The sequence below is a fragment of the Mustela putorius genome, unplaced genomic scaffold (genome assembly GCF_011764305.1).
Source record: "Mustela putorius furo isolate JIRA1106 unplaced genomic scaffold, ASM1176430v1.1 tig00003845_pilon_pilon_pilon, whole genome shotgun sequence".
Taxonomy (NCBI): Eukaryota; Metazoa; Chordata; class Mammalia; order Carnivora; family Mustelidae; genus Mustela; species Mustela putorius.
The window spans coordinates 65229126-65247302 of record NW_025421998.1 but is presented as its reverse complement, the minus strand read 5'-3'; the positions used below and the strand labels follow the sequence as shown (position 1 = coordinate 65247302).

General features: G+C 34.7%; 1 protein-coding gene across 5 annotated transcripts in view; it reads right to left on the bottom strand.

Annotated features, from left to right (window-relative positions):
- The window catches only part of SEPTIN7 (septin 7), a 110435-nt gene that overhangs the window by 17146 nt on the left and 75112 nt on the right, over positions 1-18177 (bottom strand). For all 5 annotated transcript variants that reach the window (XM_045062874.1, XM_004741975.3, XM_004741974.3 and 2 more), the window contains 6 exons: positions 15691-15791; positions 14624-14758; positions 9427-9544; positions 7247-7339; positions 6026-6122; positions 4094-4145 (listed from right to left, as the gene is read on the bottom strand). In XM_045062874.1, coding sequence (XP_044918809.1) covers positions 4094-4145; positions 6026-6122; positions 7247-7339; positions 9427-9544; positions 14624-14758; positions 15691-15791 — 596 coding nt within the window. The remainder of the gene's footprint in view (positions 1-4093; positions 4146-6025; positions 6123-7246; positions 7340-9426; positions 9545-14623; positions 14759-15690; positions 15792-18177) is intronic.

Genomic DNA, 18177 nt, shown 5'->3' with positions numbered 1-18177 from the left:
TAGTATATACTATATATTTTATTTTACTAGAGAAAGGAGATTCGCTCTTGCTGAAACTCTTAAAACCTGTAAGAAACTGGTTGTCTTTATTATTATTTGAGTTTTTAACTAAGGTAACACACAGGAACACTTTAGATCACGTAAGTTGAACTCACACTGAGGAAAATAATTTAGAGTAAATCTGTTTCTTTAAACTGTTCAGTGAAACGAATTTTACTCATGTATTTCTATCATATATAAAATCAACACATACATGAAATAAACAACAAGAAACATGAGACATTTCCTCATTCCCTGAAGATTCTAGAAGCCAAAGACACTCTGAGCTGCTCTAGGATATCCTTTACCAAATCAGGGAAAGGACACACCTGGAGGGGCAGTACTCTGTATTGTCCGATTCTCCCTTTTCTCATACCATCCATGCCTGCCTCCACCATCCTCCACCTCCCTTACAGGAAACAAACAAAAAAGTGTACTGTTTCTTTTTGTTTGCTTGTTTGTTTTAAAGTAGGCTTCAAGCTCAATGTGGAGCCCAGCACAGGGCTTGAACTCATGACCCTGAGATTAAGACCTGAGCTGAGATAGAGTCAGACGGACACTTACCTGACTGAGCCACCCAGGCACCCTGAGGTGTACTGTGTTTTTACTCTCTCTGATATCCAGAAAACATTTGCTATTACTTTCCCTTTGTGAACAGAATGTGATTTTCAATTACTCTAATTTATCTCCTATTAACAGACATTTTCAAGCAGTTCTCTGATAGTTCACTCATCCGATGGAGTACTTTAAGTCTGTGTTTTCCAACAAGTCTCATTTTCATTTATGCTCTGTTCCTTGATGAATTTATCTTCTCCATGGCCACTATCCCTTTCCACTTCAGTCAAGTCAGGCAGCTCCTTATTCCTAGCATATCCAACTGGCTGAGACTGAATAGCTCATGCTAATTTGTCACTGACTCTTCAAACTTAAGAGTGCTCCTACTTTGAAAGCTCTCTTTCCAGCCTTGAAATCAAGTCACTCTAATCCGTGACAATTTTCTCCTCGGTTGTCAGCCATTTTTTGGGTTAGGGTCATAAAACCTCTGAAGTTTTACTGTAAGCTCCCTTTTATAAGAAGCATTTTTGCCATCACTTCTTGTACTCTTGATACAGATAGCACATAATAGGACCTTAAGGGGCACCGGGGTGGTTCAGTTGGTTAAGCATCTGCCATTATCAGCTCAAGTCATGATCCCAGGATCCTGGGATTGAGCCTCTCATCAGGCTCTCTGCTCAGTGTGCTTCTCCCTCTCCCTTTGCCTGATGCTCTGCCTACTTATGCTCTGTCAAATAAATAAATTTAAAAAAGAAAAAATCTTAAAAAAAAAAATGGGTCCTTAACCAGTAATGAAGTATTAAAGCTGAAGTAAGATAAATATTTGATTTTCTGGAATAAATTTACTGTTACCACCTTCTCTAAGTAGAGAATAAAAACAAATAACTGTGTAAGTATAAATTAAGTATTTTGTAATTTTACATATAGATTACCTCAACAATGAATCACTAAAGGACCTGAGGTGGAGCATTTAATAGCTGAAATACAAAAGGCATGAAATAAAAATAAGGTGGACTTACTCATTGTTTAAGCAACTTTTGTTAATGCCATCTAACATTTCAGACAATGAAAGATTTTTTTTCCTTTCACTAAAATACCCTTTATAATTACCTACTTCTGATTTTTTTGCTCTATTTCCACTTATTTACATGCTTCACTTTATTTTTTTAAGATTTGACTAAGTCCTCCACTCTTTTTTTTTTTTTTAAGATTTTATTTATTTATTTGACAGAGATCTTAAGTAGGCAGAGAGAGGGGAAAGCAGGCTCCCTGCCAAGCAGAGAGCCCAATGCGGGGCTCAATCCAAACTTACAAGAAAAAGTGATAAAATATTCTTAAGCTTTTCATTTTATTTAAGGCTTTATTTATTTATCTGTGAGAGAGTGAGAGACAGAAAGTGGGAGATGGGAAAGGGAGAGGGAGTCCTCGCCTGAGCAGGGAGCCCAAAGTGGGGCTAACTCCCAAGATCCTGGGATCATGACCCGAGCCAAAGGCAGATGCCCAACTGAGACACCTAGGTGCCCCAAGCTTTTCCTTTTCAGACTATAATACTCTTCAAGAATGTTTTACAAACTTAAATGTAAGAACTATAAATGAAAACTTGTGAGAAGAAGCAAAGCAAAACCACCTAGCGTAAGTGAACATTTATGCTTTAGGAAAGAAAAACAAATGTGCTACAGCAAACTGAACAAATAAATTTCTCATTAAGTAAAATCATCTAAACATCTACCTTAAGGAGCTGAAAGCAAAGTCTTCATCCTATTCATTAATAAAAATATTAAACAGGACCACTCCCAATCTCACAATCATCACTGAATGACTGTATTTATCCTATGTTGACATCTTTTCTATGAATCCTTTATCTGACTCACTCCATGAAATATACGACTTACTCTGAATTCTTTTAATACATCTAAGTATTCATTTCATAGCACATATCTGTTTTCTATTATGCAACTTCAGAATTTTTTTGTATTTTCATACATGCACGACTGTCTTGCAGTTTTCCTATGCTTAATCTTCCTGCGAGAAATTGTCCATTTGCTCTGTAATCCTTTTATACTAGTGAGTCCTACTCACAAGCTGCCAGGCTATAAACCTTCAAATGTTCAAAGTCTCGCTTCTGGCTCAGTACCTAGCCTCCCCTTCTACAGGATTTTAGCTATGCAGGCAATTACTGGTTGCAGCATATTTAAAAAATATGCAAGACAAAGTTATAGAATACCACTGTGTCAAGCACTGGGCAAGCTGCGGGGGGGATTTAAAATTGAGGAAAAGAACAGTATGAGAGAGAATGCACTGACAAGTAATATTTAAAAACATCCCCTACATATATACTGTTGTAAGCAATTATGAGTTCTTTTGAAGTCACATCTTAAGAATGGAAGAGAAAGGGAACAGTTCATAATAGAAAATGAAATGCTATATTCTCAAGGCTGAGACAGATGACCTCCCTTTCATCTGCATCCGTTCTCTCACTGAGTGAGGCCTGGCAACCCCAATTGCTGAATCAAGCCTATCATCTACTTCCTACCAAAAATACCTGGTTATAAGCTTCTTTAAGAAAGACTTATAACACGGCAATCTCTTTGATTTCAACATTTACTCTGATATTTAGTGTACCTCTTGAGGAAGCAGTTTGACTCACTTAAATTCACCCCGCCACTTGTAAGAATAACCTTACTGTTCCATAACTTCCAAATATCAATAGGCATGTTAATACTTCCAAACAGATAAAGATACTCCTGTGTATTGGGAAACTGGAGATTGAAGGGAATATGTGGTGGGGGCCTGGAGAAGCAAGCAAGATGGGGGTGGAGGGAAATGGGGAAAGGGCTATGAGATGGCAAGAGGAAGGAATTTATCTCAACATGAAAACACTAAAGTTCATTTTGATGCCCTTTCTGTTTCTTGCCCACTAATGTCTCTGGTTTCCTCTTTGCTGTTTCTTTTTTAATTCAAGTCCCAGTCCTCTAATCAGGCTTAGCTTCATGTCCTAGTCTCACATCTCACAAGCTTCCTTCTCTTTCATCAGCTGCACAAAGTACAGTTTAGGAGTAATGTCTTCTCACCTAGGAGGAAGATCAGTTTTGGTCACTGTGTTTCAGTACCAAAAATGCCCCTCTCGCCAGCTCCCAGGCCGTGTACCTTTTAACATTCAAAGTCTAGCTTTTGACTCAAAATCTAGCCTTCCCTTCCACAGTTTTCCTAAATCACATGAAAGAGCAAAAGCCTCTTCCTTTCCTTCTCTCTTTTACTATTAACAATAAACAGACCCATTTTCCCAAACATCTGTAGCAATAACACACATTATTTTGTATTTTTGCTGACAATTAAAAACCTTTGCAAAATAATTCAAGCTATCTCCAAGCAATGTTTACCTAGAGCTAGAATGAAGGTATCAATTTCAAGTAGCTATATTTATAGAAGTCAAAAAGTAAATCTAATTCTAACTTTATTTTCAGAAAGAAAAACACTTTTCATCATTGTTCAAACTTACCTTATCAACATATTTCTTAGAATTGTAAAATCACAATGTTCACCATTTTCAACTATTAAAAAAAAACAAAACACATACATCAGTTCTACTAAGCCAAGTCTTTTCAAAGGAAATTTCTCAGAATATTGGAAGAGTAACAATGAGAGCATATGCAAAATTTCATTAACTTTTCATTAGATCAAAACTTTTCATTATAGTTTAAACACTGTAACATAGTACTTAACTGAAGGGCATGCCAAACAAGGGTACTATAATATTATTTATTGTAGTGTAATCCTCAATGATAAAATATACAAACCTAATAAATGAGCTCATCAGAAACAATCTTGAAATTCTGAAAGGGGAGACTGTATATTCACTTGTAAGAGACTGTATTTATTCCATAATAAAATATATCTTTTTTAAGATTTTTTTATTTATTTGACAGAGATGGCAAGAAAGGAAGTGAGCACAAGAAGGGGAAGCAGCAGAGGGAGAGGGAGAAGAAGGCTCTCCACTGAGCAGGGAGCCCAGTGTGGGGCTCATTCCCAGGACCTGGGATCATGACCTGTGCCAAAGGCAGATGTTTAACCACTGAGCCACTCAGGTGCTCCATAAAATGTATTTTAAAAGCTTAGTGGGCACCTGAGTGGCTCAGTGGGTTAAAGACTCTGCCTTAAGCTCAGGCCATGATCTCAGAGTCCTGGGATCGAGCCCCACATTGGGCTCTCTGCTCAGCGGGGAGCCTGCTTTCTCCTCCCTCTCTCTCTGCCTGCCTCTCTGCCTACTTGTGATCTCTGTCTGTCAAATAAACAAATAAAATCTTTAATTAATTAATTAATTAGTTAGTTAGTTAAAGCTTAGTGTTATGGTGAGGGAGAATCGCTTTAGAAAAGCCTCCTTAAGGTGGCCAAAATAAAGCCATGAGTCAAGAACTTCAAGGTTCTTTATTTTTAAAAAATGAATCACTGGTAAGAACATTCTGGTGGGGGTGGGGTGGGGCTACTAAAACTAAAGAAACAAAGCAATTCCATCGGCACCTATTTTCAAGGAATATAAAAGTTCTAAAGGCTCAGCTCAGCAACTGAAGGTTCCCAGAGGATGACAGAGAGCTGGGAATGAGTACAGTCACTCACTGATAGGGAAAACTGCTGAAAAGGAATATAACTTGGAACAATCTGCTAAAAATTACAGAATTTTTCAAACTAATAACAACAAGTAGATAAAAACAATCATGATTCAATCTTGGTTCCAAGTTACTATAACACAGAAGATTAAATATTAAGTCACACCAATACAATAAACACAAATTTGGGGAAAAGTGTCTATTGCCAAGAAGATTTCTGAGGTTTGGTGCTATGAACTAAGATTTTACTGGTATTTAAAACGCCTTAAAAATTAGTAGAGTATCTCTTAACACTTAATTTTTGTTTTTACGATAAAGATGTGACGCCAAAAAAAAGATGACTTTTATCCCAAAGAAAGGATATCATGAATGTTTTGATTTGGTTTAAAATGCAAGTTGTTCTCATTCTTCAGGGTCCCAGACCCATCTGAGACTCAGATAAAAATGACAGTCGTTTTCTCCAAAAATTATTTTCAATTTCAGAAGATTTATTAGATCCCTTGGCAGCAGCTTTTGGGCCCCAGGTAAAGAGTTTCTGCACTGTAAGTATGTTTTCAAACAAGAAAACACGAGTATATTTAATGACGGGACAGAGCATACTGACAAGTGACTTGGAAAGTATTACAATTGAGATTTAACACATACTTACTTGCCTGACTTAGTAAAACACAAGCTGTGAGAAACTGGAATGTACTTATGAGCATATGAGGCTAAATGAAAAGGAATTCAGAACTATCTGGAAATCCAGAATATATCAATGTGAAATACAAACTTTTGATCACTTTTGTGAGATCTTATAGAAAGCCATTCACTGAAGAAAACCTTACCTTCAGCAACACCCCAAGGATACTGCCTTCCTCTGACCCTTTTGCCATTAACTTCAATGATAGTATTACTACCTACCACAGCGAGAGGTAAACGGTCCTATAAAACAAAGTTCAAATATATCTCTGTAGTCCTCACAAATTCAAGAATAAAGAAGTTAACATAACTCAACACATTACCAAAAAAACCTTACCCTGACAGTTTCTGTATTTACTTTTATAAGCCATTCACAATTACTATTTATTATTAAAATTGTCATCACATGGTATTCTCATCAATGTAAACAATGAATCTCATCAATGTAAACAATGGATAAAACTGTATTTTCTTTGAAATTTTAAGAATACTAAGGCATATATACTCCACTTATCAAAGTAGCTGTTTAAAAAATCATCTCCAAAAGAAATTGTCCCATATTGAAAAGTTAGAAAGGGTAAAAAACACATTGGTAGTTAGAGGGAAAACATGAGGCTTGTGACTAGCCTGCCTATCTGATCACAAACCAACCCTAACAGTCCTGGAAGCAGGGATTATATGTGCTAACTTTATCTATGGAACTCTAGCTCTGGCAGACTGGATTTGTGTACCTCCAGACAAACTCAGAGTACGATCTTTCAAAATTCTTGTAGTTTCCCGAAATATTTAACAATATATAAAATATGTAACTATTTTATAAAACCATAGAAAATCTTCATTGGTCAGATATATGTATTTCATTATTCCAAGATAATTATTTGCTTAGATAATGCCATTAATTAACACATCATTTTTAGGGTACTTAGGAATGACTATAAATTAAAAAACGGAAAATTATGTTGGTACCAGTTTTGGCTTTTTTTGATACACAGACAAAAGAAAACATATTTTTGTCTGGCTCTTAAAGATTGTGCATAGCAGTACTTAGGAACAAATCCTCTCCCTTCTCATTACCCGTTTTTTTAAAGAGGAAAATTACATAATATAAAACCAGTTAACTGAAAATCAAAGACAGAGATTATAAAACAGAGATTATGCTATTCATCTCTCTATTCTACACCTCTTATTACATCTAACAGCCAATCAACAAAGTTAATTGCAAAGTTGAATTCAATAATGAATAATCTCCCTAGTTCATTTTGTAAGCCAACTACTTAAAACAACTGATTTTTTTAATCTTTTCTGTGAGTATTTCAGTGGTTTTAAGGCCCTAAAACATTTTAGTGTATATATGGGAATAAACCTACCTTTATCTTTTTAACAAGCTTATTTTCTTCTTCATCATCTGTCTCTGGAAATTCATATATTTTAATTTTATGTTCTTGGATTTCTTTCATTATCTAAAATGAAAGAGGAAGTTATTAACAAAAGACCACCACACATACTTAGTAGATTAGCTTTATCTGTATTATATTCTTCTTAAATTCCTGATCCCTCAGCTCCAATTCCTTTACTATTTTTCAGTGATGTAAAACTGTAATCTAAAAGCAAAGAACTATGCTAATCTTTTTTTTAGCTATGAAGCTGATATATAAATACTATTTCCAAAATCTGATTATTTCAGAAGTATTGAAGTTATACGGTTATAATACCAAAAGAGTTCTAAAAATGATGTAAGATTCCAGAAACAGCTTTGTCCAGTTGATTTCGACTATAATGGTTTTACATTATTTATTTACAATGACTGACCTTCTTTCTCTAAATAGAACTCTCACCAACTGTTTTATTCAACTGAATCAACATAGCTTCAACTCACCTAAATTTTTAGTAAATTTGGCAAAGGTAAGTGAAACTAAGTACAGCACCGGCTCCAGAAGAAAAATCGGCATGCTGATCAGAAAATATCCTTGGGGCACCCGGGTGGTTCATTGGGTTAAAGCCTCTGCCTTTGGCTCAGGTCATGATCCCAGGGTCCTGGGATCGAGCCCTGCAATGGGCTCTCTGCTCAGCAAGGAGTCTGCTTTTCCCCCCCACCTGCCCCACCCTCTCTCTACCTGCTTCTATGCCTATTTGTGATCTCTCTCTGTCAATAAATAAATAAAATCTTTAAAAAAAGAGAGAAAGAAAAGAAACTATCTTTGCATGTCCATTTGTATACACACACACACACACACACACACACGTCCATTTGTGTATACATACACACTCACACATTAAGGAGTAACAGATACAAGATCAGGCAAGAACACATAGAGAAAAAACACGTCCTGGAAATTAAGAAGCTCCAGAGCTAATAAGGAAAACGCAGGGGGGAAAAAAGGCTACTAATTAGTAACATCAGAAATGAACTTCAGACTAATTCCAAATCACTCCAAATTCTAAAGAGAACAGAGACACCCAAATAATGTTCAACTACCTACCCTATTTGAACTCACAATAAACCAATGGCCAATATACCCAGAACTAGGTCCTTGCCTATACGGGTATTTCAGCACAACCATCACTGCAGGGGGCCCCTGCAGCATTAAGGGGCCTTAAACAAAGTAGGTAAAAGTGAAACTGCCACAGAGAAAAATAGGACCACACATATTTTTCAACTGGGATATGTATCAATACAGAGAAAAACATGAGAATAAATAAATGATGAAGCATCAAATGGATGACTAGGAGAAAAAAAAAGAAACACTAGTGGCTTGATCTAAGAGCAGTGGTTCTTAGTCAGAGACTGTATATTAAAAATGCCAAATCCTCACCTTAATCTACAAAACTTATTGGTAAGGATATAATCCAAAACTGATTTTCTTTCTCTTTATATTCTTTTTTTCTAGAGAGAGAGAGAGTGAGGAAGTGAGCTGGGCGGCAGGGGGAGGTGGTGGTGTTGGAAATCCTAAGCAGGTTCCACACCCAATGCAGAGCCTGACCCAGAACACCATCTTATGACCCTGAGATCATGGCCTGGGTCAAAATCAAGAGTTGGGCACTCAACCAGCTGATACCCAGGCGCCCCCAATAACTCATTCTAAAAAACTTCTCCAGATAATTTTCACAGGCACCCTGGAATCAAGCCCCTTGTGCTCCCTGCTCAATGTGGAGTATGCTTGACCCTCTGCTCCTCCCTCTGCCCCTTTCCCCACCCCCAACACATGCACAAGCACACATCTCTCTCTCTCTCTCTCTCTCAAATAAAATATTAAAAAAAATATATTTCTAAAGGGTGTGGAGAGGATTGGTGGAGGAGGTTGTAACAGTAACATCTAAAAGAGTCTTATTTAAATTGACAAAGGATAATGGCACTATTGGTAACGGATAAGAGCTCTGAGGAGAAAACTAAGGCAGATTATTTTCAAGAGTTATTTTTATACAGTACAAATGACCATACAGTAAAGTAGCAAGAGAAATACATTGTAACACATTAAACTGAAAATACAAAAACTGCAAATTACATGAGTGGTATAAGAAACCCAAGAATTCAAGTTCCTTTTCTCACCTGTTTTTTAAACTGTTGGCACTCCTCTGGAGTAAGTGTGTCTGCTTTGGCAATAAGTGGAATGATATTCACTTTTTCATGCAAACGCTTCATAAACTCAATATCCAATGGTTTAAGTCTGAAATACACAATATTTAATACAATTGATTAATTTGGGGGAATAGATCATTCATAATCCCAGTGCTAAATTAAATACACTGGAACTACTTTAATTACTTATCAGAACCATTCTCTGAAGATGTACTGGGTCAGCAACAGTTAGGTAGAACAGGACCTCAACAAGCATTGGAATGTCTAAGAAGGCTTTGACTCCAGCCCCTGATCACCCTGATCATAGGGTTTGGGCCCTAAAGAGAAATTAGAAAAACCAGAAAATCTCCTAACAGGCTTTCCTAGAATAGCCTCTATACTTACTACTCAAAATTTGGGAAATCTCTGTTTTGTCTTTAAATAAAAAATAATAGTCCTCCTTGAACCCCACATTCTGTTCTTGCTGCCAACTTTATGTCTCAGAGAAAAGGCTCAAAAGAGACTGTTCTTCACCATCAATTTCACCCATTACAATCTGGCTGCTGCCTTCACTTTATTGTTACACTTTCAAGAAGGTCACCAAATAATGTCATGCTGCTAATATAATTAACATCAATAACTCATAGATATTGTGGTGTTTACCATTACTTCTTATATTTACTCATTATGCAGCATTTGACATTACTCTCTCATAAGCTGCTCTTCCCTTAGGGTATGTCTAAGGATCTTCTCTGTAAGTTAGTCCCTTAAGAGTTACCTTCCTCAGAGTGCTCTAGACTAGGCCGTCTTTTCTCTCTACTCTAATTTTATATGCTTATCACTGACTACAATGACCTCTATCATCCTCTATGGGTCTCAAATCTTCACACCCTGCCCAGATCTCATTCTTATGTTGGAGAGTCATGTTTACCCAGTGCATATATTACTTGGACACCAATTTTAGCTCCTCAAAATCAAAAGCTCATCTGAACCCCAAATTTTCCTTCCTCTTCTGTGCTATTTTTGAGGATGGTACTATGAATATTCCAGCCTTGAGTAATCCATTCAATTACTCAAGGAACCCAGGGTTCCTTCCTCCACTGATTCTCACTCCCAAAGATTTCCCAAAACCTGCTGAACAAATAAATGTATTACTTTGGTTCAGGCCACTGAGACCTTTGATACGGACAATTACTAGAATGCACCCAGTTTCCCTCCAAACTGTAAACACTGCAGTCAGAAAGGTCTTTCTAAAATCCAAATCTGAATGAGTCATTTTCCTGACTGAAAACCTTACCAAAGGCCAGATTCCTTGGCTAGTGTGGCCTACAAGGCCTGTGAAGACATAGCCTTTCTGGCTATCTTCATCTGTTAACATCCTTTACCATCTTCTGCCATCTCCTACTTGTAATGTTCCAGCCTTTTTGAACCTCTCATGATTCTCTGAAAGCACCATACTTTGATAGGTCACGGGCTACTGCCTCTACCTAAAACATGCTCCATTCCCATTCCCCTTCTAATTGGCTAGCCTAATTCCTATTGGTCCTTTAGGACTTGGTTTAAATTCTCATTTCCTCTGGGAATCTTTCTCCAACCTAACACTAGGCATCTTCTAAGAGGTCACAACACTTAATTTGCCATATATTGTGCATTTGTTTTCCCTATCTTCTCACTGGCAGATCCTTAAGAGCAAAGTCTTTGTCTCATTCATCTATATCTCCAACAGCTATTATAGTGTTGACACCTGAAGTTCCCAAATACTTGTTGACTAAAAGAGTAAGCTGCTGTGATTTTTCTTATGTTCTTGAATAACTCTAAATGAAAACCAAAGAAATTCTTCACATCTAGAATGTAGTACAGGCTAAAAATGAATATTCCACAAAAATAAATGAAGATGATGGGAGTATTTTGCATAGAAATACCATTCTAAACTGGTATTCTTTAATTTACAAACCTTAAAAACAACTGGAATAAAGATCTACTCATGATGAATTTTACTAATAAAAAATAAAGAGTTCTTTTAGAATACTATAGGTAAATAAACACATTGTGTATGTGGATATATATACCCACACATACATATATGTAAGTAAATGGGAGGTTGGGGACCCAGAGACTAAAGAGGTATTCCTTTTTACTAACAAATAATAAATAATACTATATCTCTTAGTGGTAGTGATGCTGACTGGCAGAAAGATAGGGATATGGAGTAGGAAGGCAGGTATGGAGAAGATACCTACCTCCTATTCTAATTCTCCTTATCCTGAATCCTTTGAAATGTGTTATTGGCATTCAGAGAATAAGGAACACCACAGAAAAGAACTGTCACTGGAATAACACTGTATTATCCATAAAGAGTACCCTTACTTCATAAGTGCTAAGTGAAAGAACCTACCCAACTTTGAAAAAATTTAGGTTTTGCTTTTTTTCATCAGTCATTACATACAACATTAAATATAAAAGCCATGACCCAGTCAATTTCAGATTTGTAAATTTTTGTAGATTATACAGATTTTTCCAGATTATACTCACATCAAATTTAAGTTACCCCCAATACTACCTCATTAAACCAGTAACAGAAAAGAACTCAGTCTAATATTTTTAGACATCTTAAGATCATTTAATATAAAATATTAAAATTAAAATCAAAGTTAACAAGGTTTTACACTTAAAAGTAAAGCAGGACTTGCTGAATATTTGTTATCTCAACTTTCAAAGAGAAAGACACTAAAAAACAACCATGACAAAGAAATGGGTAAAGTCAACTTCTTAAATATGAAACACGACCGAAGAACATTTAAATAATTTTAAAAATTAAACTTTAGGGGGGAAAAAGGGTAAAACCTTTATAAAAGCCCCAATAAAACCCTTCTGCCCTTTTAAATTAGAATACAAATTTCAGAAGCTTACAAAATGTCAACAGCAGAAAACATTTAGTTCACATGTAGATTACATTCTGGTTGAAATTTTTCCTCTGTCCATTTAGTTTTATTTCAGGTCATCTTTTCCAAGAAATTTAGTTTTAAACAATGGAAAGTTCTTTCTAGAATTTCTAGAAGATAAACCCACATTAGAGGGAAAAGACTATTTAACCTCAAAGCCTACAGCAAAATAAAATGACTATAGGGCAAATGACAAATATTTATAATATATACACATACACATATTTCTAAGGAAAAAAATCTTCTATACAAAACTCACTGAATGACACTGATTTTTTTAAATGGCAATCAATATTCAAAAGGGTAAGTATACCATTTTAAAACTCAAGTTCCAAGTCAGTTTTTAATTTTAATAACTATTACCAAGCACTGAACAGAAAATGAAGAAACAATTCCTGAAGTCATAAATCAGTCCTGTGTTTACGGATGACACTGGGTGGGGTGAGGTGGGGGACACTGAAAATACAATGTTGAACCAATTTATAATTACTCCAAAACAGGACCTCTCATAAAAGGGAATCTAGGGACTACCCAGATAAGATAGAAAGGCCCTGATTCAACTATTATTAGACTGCCTAGAATTTCAATTTATAGTGAACAGGAGATCAGGAACTCTCTACATAAATTCAATGTTTTATTCTTTCACTTAATCCACAGTAACACATACCAATGGGCAAAACTTTGTTCCATGCCTCAAAGTAGTTAAGATGAGAAACTATTCAAAAGCATGTTTTTAGAAAATAAAAATTTTGAATCCCTGTCTCTCATTACAAATAAAAAATGGCCCAAAGCTACCACACACCGTTTGAATCATTAAAAAAAAATTTTTTTTAAATCTTATTTCCCATGCAATTTTAAGAAATATATTTTCCCCTAGGGATGGAAGGAATGTGATTTCATGAGAATTACTAAATACTGGAGAGAGTCCAAAAGACCTAAAATAATAAAACTGGATAAAAACCATCAAATTTCTATTGACTAAAGTGCAGTTAAGATTTTATTCCATTGGCTTCCAAGAAAAGTCCTAACAAGTTAACCTAAAATGATTTAAAAAAAAAAAAAAGTACATAAATTCAGGAAGAAGCTAGCAGGTACTCATAAAAGGCTATAAACAGTATCTTGTTTTTGAGGTTTTTTTTTTTTTTGAGCCTTTTAAGTAGATGAGTCAATTTTGCACATTAAATATGTAAACTTCTTAGAGCACCACAGAAGAATATTAGAAACAAAAGAAGAATTATTTGCACCATCATAATCTGACAGTGCAAAAATGGTAAACTATATAATTAAGACTTTTTGCTCAACCATAATAATGATGATGGGCATTAGTTTATCTAGGAAAATGGTGGAGAAAGCAGCAGAAAATAGAAGACAAAGGTACTGTTATGAAGGAACTGGTTTATACTATGGGTAATCTAAGGTGGCGTAATGCTATTTAGTCTGATGTTACATAATATTCCGGTTCCTTTTGGTAGAGAGATAGCAGCTCTACTCATCAGGTAGCTGAATTATGCAGAGTCATCTACCCAAAGAAAAAGACTGAAGAAGAGTAAATACAAACATCTGCAGTTGACAGTGACACATGTATCTACTCAAATGACAGAGGAAGTACAAACAATAAAAAAAGAAATAGAGACTGGCCATACTAACAAAAAAATAATCAGATCATATGAATGTCTAGATACTTACATTTAAACTCCTAGTAAGTAGACGGTTAGCACAGATAATATGAAACTTAAATAATATGATTGTGATAGCTAAGGTGAAACAGAGCCAAAGAAACTTAGTAAAGAAATAAATGGCACATCAGAACTTAGGTACTTAACTTTTCTGGTAATCTTTTCTATCAGACTCACAGTAAAAACATCTTTAGAGTTTCTTAGAATATGTCTAAGCTGTTATAGCTGTTTCCCATTATTTGGTAGTTCAATTTGTGGCAAGAGGTCAAAAGGAAGCTAAACTAGCCACACTGAGACATTAAACCATGATGGAAACACTTTCAATATTATAGTGAAGCAGGTAAAAAAAAGTCTTATGCATAAATTGAGAAATAAAATTACTATTAGCTTATCTAGAACTTAAAAAGTGTTTTTTATAAGTCATTTTTATATAGAATTTGGGATTTCACAACTCGTGTAGTTAAATGTGTAGTTAAATGTGCTCCACAGAGATCTAGATTACTAAAATATGTACCTGATGTTCAATAATAATAAGCAACAGCAAGTTACCAGAAGTATCAAGGTACTGACCCATGTCCTGAAGGAGCAATGAAATATAAACAACACTGCACCCTGTTATCAGGCATCTGACGTCTGTTCACTCGAGATTCTGCATTTAGGTAGTCCTCAAATTTACTATCAATGTAGTCAATAACAGGCTGCCAGCTAGAGAAACCAGACAAATAAAAAAATTAAGTTTCAATTTACATATGAATGTACAATTGATGACTGTTAAGGTGGAGTAATCATTATTTTTAAATAGGCAAAACTAATCGAACCACTGGAAAATATCTCAAATTATTCTACATATACTGATTAAGAAACAAATATTAATCACATTGAATAAATCTTGATTCATTATTTCTAAACTTTCCAAATCAAAGATAATTAATTATATAGAGTCAAAGCTCAACAAAATTATCGTATTATCTGCATTGGTAAGTACACAGTTTTAGATTTCAAATGAAAAGATTAAATAATTCAAAAACTTCATGATGAACATATTTTGGTGTCGTTTTTATGTTATGTTAGTTACCATACAGAACATCATTAGTTTTTGATGTAGTAGTCCATGATTATTTAGGTGTTTTAAAAGCTGACACAGAAATTTACTTCAAAAACAATGTGGTACTCAAAGAAAAATTTAAATATTGTTTAGAAGATACTAAGGTATTATTTCCAAATAGAATGTCATGAATGTTTTCTAAACTTGTAACTTGGAAAATCTGAATATTTAAAATCAGATTTAAATTAGGATGTGACAGAAAGTAATATATACAATAAGTGGATAAAATTATAGTAGAAAATGAAAAGTTTTAGCTTCCTTATAATAATGAGAATTCTTGTTTCTATGTTGTTTTGGAATTTGCCTCCAAAATAATTCTATGACAGGTATTATCTCTATTTTATAGAAATCAGTTCAGAGAAAATAAGCAACATTTTCAAGTAAGTGGCCAAATTAGTATAAGAACTCTGGTCATAGGACTTAAGTTAAATAACTTTTGTTAAAATGAGAAGTTTAAAAATCTTAAGCAGAAAAACTCTAACGACCCCATACCCCAAACGCAGTATAAAGCAGTGATGATAATCCTTCTTACCAATTACTATTATCCACTGCATCTCCAAATCCTGGGGTATCAACTATTGTGAGCAGCAACTGAACACCACCTTCTTTGATTAAAACTTTGGATTGTTCCACCTGTAAGAGTCATTGGTACAGGTATTAATACCACACGTTACACCTGTGGTTTCCTACAAAGTAAGAAGCAGGGGATGAGCATTAATCAAAACCAACTGGAAATTTTTACAAACAAAAACCCACCCCCACATTCTCTTTAGAATCAATTACTGTGGATAGTAGAAGTCCTGGTTACTTGAAAGAAAGGCACATATATAAACATCGGGTTTATGGTTTATAACTGACATAAAGAAGAAAAACAGGAACTGAGAAAGTAGTAATAGTCACTAAAGCCATATAATACTCATATAATCTAAATGCATATCTAATAATATAAACAATGTGCTTGAATGATTTGGTAACTCATAGAAATCAAATGCAATTAACCAAACAAGTACAACTAATGTACCATTTACAATAAATGTTTTCCTGGACTACCTCCAGGAAAGGTAACTCAAGTTAACTTACTACCATTCCCAAATCTTTTTCAGCATAGCTATAATTATTTACACTTGGGTTTATGGTATAGTTAAGATCCAATTCTCTTCTCAAATATTATACCGCATATTTGACAGAGGCAATCAGCAGACGTGCAGGCACTGAAAAAAAAATCCTACTAACTCTGACTAAAATCTTTAGTTCTCGTCACAATTTGCGAAAATATTCTATTTGAGAAAGAGTATTGGACTTAAATAATGCCAACAGCAATCTAAGATTTTCGGTAACCCTGAGCTATGTATCAGAACATATAACTCATTCATTTGGGGCATATGTTCCTGATAAAGTAAACACTGATTCAAAGAGAAAAAGGGAATAAGAATAATTGCCCCAGAAAAACACAAGCTTTCATTCAATGTACATTTATATCAAGGGCTAACTAAGACTAGAGGCTCTTCATATACTGACAGGTTAATTTAAGAGAGAAGAATTAGACACAAATGTTGAGTGTTAATTGCCAAAAGATGGTATGACTTAAGTACCATAAGACTTAAGGGAAAAATATCACCAATATGTGAAAAGCAACTTCAACTATTTATGTTTTGGAAAGGAAAAGTGACTAATTTCTAGGTAGAAATAGTTGAGTGTACCTTTTGGTATTATAAATATGATGTAGTTTCCATTTTCCTTGGGCATTTTTTACAGAGGCTAGGTAATGCATAAAGAGACTAAGGAACTAAGACTGCTAAGCAAGAAAGTCTGCAGCAACACTGTCCAACATAATGTTGGACAGTTTCTGAGATGATGCAAATGTTTTGTATCTGCACTATCCAATACAGTAGATACTTGCCATGCAGCTACTTAGCCCTTGAAATGTGACTAGAGCAACTTACAAGCTGAATTAACTATTTAATTTGAATCAACTTAAATTTAAATTTTAGACACATATGGCCTGGTGACACTGAATTGGACAGTACAGGTCTAAGTCAGCCAACAGTTATTAAAAAAATATAATATAAAAAAAAATCTTGTTAAAACTGAAAACACTGCCTAAGATTTGGACATGTATGTCCATGGAAGGGCTTCTAATCTTTTAGACAAATAAAAGGTAAAGGTCTTATCTTTTAGACCAGTGGTCTTTATACTGTTTTAGTCCTAGTGTGAAATACCAGTGGAAATTCTGAACATCCCAAATATATTTATTTTTACCTACCAAATATACATAATTGGAAATCTGTTAATAAGTATTAACACAGTATTAATTCTCTGTAGATTAAAAAAGTAAACATCAATAAATAGGGTTCTTAATATTTTCTGGCCATTTTCAGTATCAACAATAGATGGTGTATTACTTGGAAGACCACTGTTTCACACCACATAGCTAAGATAATACAGCTAGTCTGAAACCAGGTTACTCTCACAACATGAGAAAGGCAAAATGAGGAAATAATCAGACTTACCAGTGTTAGATTTTCAAAACTTTTTTTAAAAAAGTGATATTATGCCACATGATTTACAAAGTTCCTATTTTATATATATGGTTGTCCTCTAGTCAAAGGACAATCGAGTTATTTGTCATTGAATATCAATTTAAAAAATGGACAATTTCCAACATCTCAATATACCTTGAATTTGCTTCCATCTCCTTCCATAAAAATAGCTTACTCATTTATGGTAACTGGCACTGAAGCAGAAATATCCAAAGTAATCATACCATCCCTTTCCTAATAATTCTTTAAATGACAAAGCACTGTATATTAGAAACTGATGCAAAATACAATTGTTCTACATGAGTCATCTCCCAATTTTACTCCCAAACCATTTCTGGTTCTCTTATTAGTAAATAAAGCCCATTTCTATCTTCAATAATAGGTTGTACACTAATCACACACCATACCAGCTTAAATTTTAAGATTCTTGTTTCTTTGTTTTTATAATCAGTTTAACTTAATTGTTTACTGATATAAAA